Genomic DNA, 7581 nt, shown 5'->3' with positions numbered 1-7581 from the left:
AGAACCAATTCTAAATGTTGTAATACCTTTCTGCTTGGCAATAGATTTTAGGTTAACTTTGAGCCTTGTGGCCATTGTTATTCTATCAGTACTCTTGTGTCTCTTAGGAAGCACTTGGGTCTTTTTAGGGAGCAGGTCAAAATCAAAATTAAAAATTCTGTGTTGGTATGCAGTCATTTTGTTTAGGAATGTCCTTAGAAAAGCCCCGACACACATGGAATGATCTACGGAAAGACTTAGCCTAAGAACCCACTTCCAAAAGAAATGAAGTGCCCACTCTTGTAAGTTATAGGTAAACACATTTCTGGGGGAAGTTTCCAGTGGTCAATCGGTGTCTGCTCACCAATTGTTACTCAAGTCCAAAATCCAGTAGCAATAGGGCAGAGGGTGGGGGCAGAGTGGTTGTCGGGGTGCATTTTTACCTGGGATGCCCCAAAGTTGTTGATAAAAGAGGCTTGTATATTGAAACCCTCTGGCTGTGGTTGAAGTTTTTTTGTGGTGGTGGCACCACGACTGCCATAGGAAAGACTTACGGCCAGCTGGCTGCTTCATAGACAAGAACGTCTTGACTGAAGAGTCAAACAGGGATGTCTCAGAAATTGCTTGACCTTGAAGAAGGATTCCATTGTTTTCATAATTGAGGAAATCTCCTCCAGCCGGTCTTGTTAATTTACGGGTCTGAGGTTGAAGCCAGAATTTCTCAAGAATCCCAGTAGCTGTGGAAGGTGGAACCCATGTGCATTGTGTCAGTAGAGGAGTTCTTCTCTCCACAACTTCCAGTAAGGCATCTCCTTAGGTCTTACACACATAAACCACGTTGGGAAAGGGACGAATCCACTGCAATCCCACTTGTGGTATGGTATCTTCTCTTCTTGTGCTGATGCAGAGCATTTCCTTGTTAGTCAAGTCAAACGGTGAACGTTGTGCTGGTCGAAGAGACCCAGGTTTGAATCCTTCCACAACAAGGCATGGTAATAAGGTGGACTGCACATGTAAAATTTCCGGGGGTCCCTCCAATCCCTAAAGATACTGTTGAGATACAGTACTGCTGCCCCTCTTGAGCGCAATTTAGGCTGCCTTCGGTGAGTTGTCAAGTGGGAGTCCATCCACAAATGAAAGCAGATTTCAGACAGGAAATGACCTCAAAGGTCCTGACAGGCTACCTCACCCTACCAGCCGAGACAACTGAATTCGGTGAGGGGTGCAGGCGGTGGCAAGCAACACCAGTAGTACATGGTAAAGACAGATCTCACAAAGGATTTTTTTACTCTTTTCATGAAGCCTGGAGATTTTTCCAGAGACTCAGTTAGTCAGCCAATGGAGTAAGCAACACATTTTTAAAATTTTGCCTTCTCCCAAAAAACTGATGTTTCCATCTGCAACGTGAATAAGATTACTGGTTAAAAAGGAGAAGCCTTCAAGGACGTACATGCTCTATATACTGCCAAATTTTAGTAAAAATAAATATATGCATCACAGCAGAGACCGGCACTAGAAATCACTGAATTTTCGGTCTTCGAGATTTCCATTGAGAGCAATTTTCATTTAGGAAGGTGATCAAGGCAGACTAGTGATGCCGCTCACGCCTCACAGACACGCCCATTACCTATCTACTAGCATCAGACGCGCGTGGTGAATGCACCTTATGAAGAAGCAAACCCATAGAACACACCATTTATATGCAAAAGAACACAAATTGGTAACGTCAAAGGATGTTAATAAAATTTTAAATCCCACAACAATTTTCATGAACAACTACCCACATTGGACTTTAAGCACAATGAGAAAATGAACGTATAAAATTGACCCCTATTGGCACCAACATATAAACCTTATGCTGCTGCAGAGTTCTTGTGCATATGGTACTCTGAAGGGGGCATGGGCGAATCTCTCTCTCTTTCGGCAATACTATAATATGTAGAACTTTCTTTGTCCAAAGGAAATGGGGCCTTAACAAGGTGCTGGAGTTTGATGATATATGAGAACATGCATAAGATCTTGAAACTAACTTGTAAATAATACAACATTTTAATTTTGTTCTTTATTGTAGAACTGTGCAAGAAGTTTAGAAAAAACTGCTGCTCAAGGAATTAAAGATGTTGATCATTTAAGCTATGAGATAAGAAGAAAATCAAAGACAATTTAATTGCAAAATTATAACCCAAGTTAAGTACTCAATGAAGACTGCCAGCGAATTACTCCATCTATCAAAAGTAACGGCGGCTGCTTCCGCAGAGGTAAGGCTCAGCGATGGGAAAGCGGAAACAGAATAGGATGAACCACTTCCTAGGATGCATGGAAGACGTGCTCGCTTTACATAAACATCCTCCCTTCGAGAAGTCTCAACAAGACCGAGTACAAAAAACACACTGCTTTCACGTTCGAGTAGACTTCTTGGCGGTTCCCACTGAATGCATGCTTAAGCATTTATGGGGCGCGCTCCACTTCCTGCATGGTCACATGTGGTGGGTCTCAACACTTTTAAAGGTCAGCCACAGTCTCATATCACAACATGTTTGAAGTCATTCACTCAATAATGACATTAAGGTAACTGCAGAATTACACTATATAAAGATCATGCAATGCACAATAAAGGTTTGATTCTGACATGTTAACGAATCAGTGATTTTCATCTCCTCAGCCTCTTGCCCACATGTAAACACAGAGATCAGCTCCTGGTGGCCTTCTTTACTTGCCAGCCTCACAGATCTCGCCGACGGCCTACAACTTGGCCATTATATTACAAAGTCAGTAATGTCTTTCAGCACAAATCACCTAACTCTTAGTATCACACCACCTTGCTTGAGTCCTAAGGAAAGAACTTCCTCTTCTTTCCCTTTCATGTCAGAAAAACATTGTTCAAGCTTCGTTAAGGCTACACCTTTTATATCAGTCTCCTGCAGTACTCAGTCCAGCACATGCAATTACACCAAAATGTGGTAGCCCATGCGGTATTAGCAATGCCAAAGTATCTGAAGGCTTTGGACTGGCTGCCGGTGCCTGCACTTGTTTGAGGCTATGTGCATTGTTCAAAAGGCCATTCATACACCTCGAGGCCTTTCTTGCCACATGTTTCCGCACATCTACTCCTTGTGTGTTCTTGGCTCGTCTTTTAGATTAATTTCTCTACCGTGCATCAAAAGTATGAGATTTTCTGGCAGTTCCTTCTCTTTTTTTGGTAGCTAAATCCTGGCACTGCATACCTGATTCTATGAGGCGTATCCCCTGGACGTAGACTTCCACAAGGCACTATAAAACGTGTTTCTTTACTACAGTCTTTGATTTCTAGTTCTACAGCTGGTTCCTCTTTTTCATGTGCATATGATCCTAAGATCCGAACATCTCAGTGAGGTGACTGCTAACGCTTTAAAAATATTGTTCTGTCATTCCTTCCGCAATCCATACAGTGTCAAATAAACTCTTGCATACATATAAACACAGCCGCCATTTTAGTTCTCACAACAAAATATAGGCAGCTAGGCTGAATTTTCCAAAAAGAGAGGTCCTGGAGGAAATCCAAAGATTTTGGAGTAGACGCCTCACCCACTGAATGTTAGCATGCTTCATCATCGACGCCTGTCCACACCCTGGTAGGGTGGTACCACCAGGGCGGACTAAACCAAAAATATGGAATTTCTCATATACACGGTGACTGGATTTTTAGCAGGGTTCCAGGAAAAAACAAGATAAAATTGACTTGGTATACCCCAAGAAATAGCCTTTCATAGGTGGGTACCCTAGACATGAATAAAAACAGAATGTGGGGTTTGATTGAGTGTCAATGTCTCAATTACCCCTTTAAAAGCCAACATGTTTTGTCACACATTTAGCGGCTGTCTTGGTTTAAGGCCTTCATCAGGGCTGTTAGCGTCCCTGCCCAAGTAGTCATGTCATTCATATGAATGAGGCCTACGGCTCTCATCTTAAGTAAGGATTCCTTACTTCAGAAATCCCTATAATTGGGTGGAGTCATGCGCATATGGCGGGAGGCACCCTCCTGTAGTCAAACATTTGTCAAGGTAGGGTCCCTGCTTTTAGAACCTACAACTCCCCACTGCAGACCGCGATTTTACTTATCCCTATACGTCCAAGTAGTATCTTGCCTTTTTGTAAATACAGCAGATAAGAAACAGCCATTTTATTTATCCCTAGTCCTTGAAGTAGCCTCTTGCCTACATAGAACCACGGCGACCATTTTAGGTACTCCTGCACCGCTAGGTAGTGCCTGCCCTACATGTGAATACAGTACCCATTTACTTATCAACACCTTTAGTCTCTTCATAAAGGTTTGATCCGTACACATTGAAAAATAAAGTTCCACCAAAGTATCTTGATTAACACATTCCTTTATTTTGATTTCTTTCTTCACAGTAGCCAACGCGTTTCGTCCTGTTTATGGACTTCTTCAGGGCTCATTAGTTGTCCTCGGAGTAGTGTATGGTTTCTTCTTACTCAGGTGCAATCCACCTTGTATTTATCCTCTCTGTATCACTGGGATATTATAATCCCCAGTCGCAACAGAATATTTTTAATGTTCTCTTCTACATTTGCTCTTTCGAGTTGATGGCAATATCAAAGAACTGTGCTTACATATTACAGTCCAAGTTTTGGCGGGTATTTATCGATAACACTCCTTAGGTGAGAGCAAGCCATGGTCGACTCATGAGTCTTAAAATACATCTCGGGCAGAGTATCCCTCCTTCTCTGTATAACGCCGTCAAAAGAGCCCTGAAGAAGTCCTTAAACAGGACGAAATGCGCTGGCTACTGTGAAGAAAGAAATCAAAATAAAGGAATGTGTAAATCACGATACTTTTGTGGAACTTTATTTTTCAATGTGTGCGGATCAAACCTTTATGCAGTTGTTTGTTGTGAAAGTTTCTTTCACTAACTTAGGAAACAAAGGGGTCTCGTTTCCTTTGATCTTCGCACCAAAAGCCAACAATATCCCCAAGACAAAAATAAGTTCGGTATTGTATCTTAGACCTCTCTTGTGAATCTTTTACCTTCAGTCTCTTGTCTGCATGCAAACAAAGGCGCCATCCCAGTTAATCCTATACTTTCAAGTAGACTCTTGCCTACAAGTAAAAGTAATAGTCATTTTAGATATACTTATACCCTCGAGTAGCCTCTCGTCTACATTTCTTAATTTGATTTCTAAGATAATGGCACAAAATAGGAGCAATAATTAGAATGTCACAGGACCGGTTTTACAACATTAGGTTTCATACGTCTGGCAACAATAACTCAGAGAAAGCACCAATTTAAGAAGCACTTTATTAAGGACTCATAATTTGCAGTTTGCTTGTTGGCACATCTCTGCCTGGCAACCACACCAAGGGGTTATATTGCAAGGATGTGCAGTAAGGGTGACAACATTGACTATGTACAGAAAGTGTGATTTCTAAACGAAAAATCTTTCAAGAAAGGGCTCAAGGTTTGTTTTCTTTAAAATAAATTTGCTTTCTTTAGTTTTGTAAAAAAAACATAAGCACAAAAATTGCAAAGGGTACAGCACCGCAAATATCTATGGCCTTGCGCTGCCAGTTCGATATGCCATAGCGACGGGGCATTATGAAGCGAGATAAAATATAACTTAAAATGGCTATAAATATTCAGAACTCTATTAGAGACACATAAAAGCTGGCAGTGTCTCCATGTTTTAGTGTTGTCTCAGGAGTCTAGTCTGGCAACTCAACTCCTTTTAAAAAGTGTTCCGTATCTCTTTTTTCCTTTACCAGTCTGACTCGCAGCCAGATAGATAGCTGTATGTTCTCCAGCTAGCAGGGGACTCGGCTACTGTTTTCGATCTGTGATGCTGCACTGTAATGGATTCTGGGTAACTGGGCCGCACTCTGCAATTTTGGTTGTCCATTTTAACACAGTTCACCCACCACCCTTCACACTAGAAGAGGAGGAAAAACAGTACCTCGCCAAGAAGGAACAAAAATATTAAATGGTACCAAGAAGTCGCTGTGTGCAGTTTGAACAACCTCTGGCATTTTTGGGTTACAAGTATCTAGTTTGCTAAGAAAAATGGAGGTCCATATTTAAGGCACGTCCTACTCATCTTGTTAATACAAATTTTGAAGCACATTTTGCGCCCCTATACTCTCTGAACACTATACACCTCATTTTGCCTTCACCCGCAGAGAATGCAGAAACCACCTGCAGCCAACTGAAGAAAGGAATAGCGTGTTCAAAGGGTCTCACTTTTATTGTGCTGTGACTTTTCATGAACCCAATATATCAGACACCTATATGGACTATTCACCCATATACATTGTCATATACCACCTATGTCGATTCCCGCCGCTTCGGACTGGCTCCCTTCTAGAAAGTTTTCCTTTCCTTTCTCACAGACGGCATTGCCAGCAGATACGGCACAGCGCAGTCATGTCGGAGACCACAGTGAAGTGTCTGAACCGAGAACATGGAAACGAATTCCGCAGTCCGGTCTTTTCGCGACTGTTCCTGGAAACTATGTTATGTTACCAAGGTAGGGTTGACAGCCTTCTGAGTAGCTGCTCCAATGTCCAGTTCCAGGGATCTTCACTCCATCGAGAGCTACAGCTCTCCGTCCAGAGGCTTCCAACGGGCCCGAGCGCATTCACTTAAACTTAGGGAAGATTCGGATGAAGAGGATCATGCTGATGAAGATGAAGCACACGATGATCAGCATGATCCACAGCAGCCAGTTGACCGATTTCTTGGCGTTTTGTTCCAACCGGTCGGACTCGGTCTTCAACTTCTCAAAGTTCTGGTCCGCCATCCGCAGAGACTGAGACAAGGTCTAGAGAGGGGGGAGAGACAACGGGACATCTGTTAGTGTCATGTACATTCAACGGCTGTGCTCATGGCATGCGCTTCAGTATCAAGCTAGGACTGATCAGCAGCTTTGGGAAAGATCCTTCTCTTGTGAACAAAAGTACATTTACCCAGCCTTAGAAAAGCACAGTGTTCAGCTGGTCACCTACAACGATGGAACCCAAGCTTGGCAACTATTTCTAGCACTGGGTGCACCCACAATTTGTGCCTGTGCAGTCATTTTGAGTGGAAAAGGCCTCAATGGTGGAGGAACGCCTCTCGTGCCATCTGCAGCAGATGCTTAAATATTCCATCCGTGCAACAGCTCACAAGAAGCAAGCCTCCTTCACTGCAGCACAGATAGACAAACAGCCAGGGTGTGACAAGAAACACTGGGAGTTAGGATACCTCCCATGCTCTCAACTCTGCCAAAAAGAGGAAGTGGCGACAAAGAGTCAAAGTGTCTTGGCCAGGATCACCCATGGGCAAGCGAGGACCATGGTTAGATCCTCCGTGCCACGCTACCTCTAGGAAAACAAATTAAATCAAAGCGTAGAGTTTGCCGGGCCATACAAAGAACATGTACAAAACAAACTCAAAACATCAGTGGTGACGCAAGATCAGCGCCTGATCCCAGATACCCAGTGATCAGAACCTACTCCACAGACCAGAACGAACTGCTGGAGAGAAGGGAGTAGAAACGGCCTGAAAGATGTACTGACCTGCTGATCACTGTTCTAGTTGTTGTCAGCCCCAGCCACTCCCAGAGGGCTGG

At 43.1% G+C, this 7581-nt stretch overlaps 1 protein-coding gene across 1 annotated transcript in view; it reads right to left on the bottom strand.

The window, feature by feature from the left end:
- Positions 1-5257: 5257 nt before the first annotated feature.
- USE1 (unconventional SNARE in the ER 1) overlaps positions 5258-7581 on the bottom strand; it is a 45908-nt gene continuing 43584 nt past the window's right edge. The window contains exon 8 of the mRNA XM_085639981.1: positions 5258-6792. Coding sequence (XP_085496107.1) covers positions 6610-6792 — 183 coding nt within the window. The 3' untranslated portion in view covers positions 5258-6609. The remainder of the gene's footprint in view (positions 6793-7581) is intronic.

This window comes from Triturus cristatus, chromosome 12 (assembly GCF_964204655.1).
Source record: "Triturus cristatus chromosome 12, aTriCri1.1, whole genome shotgun sequence".
Lineage (NCBI taxonomy): Eukaryota > Metazoa > Chordata > Amphibia > Caudata > Salamandridae > Triturus > Triturus cristatus.
Note: the sequence above shows the minus strand (reverse complement) of the source record. Positions and strands in the feature narration are given on the sequence as shown.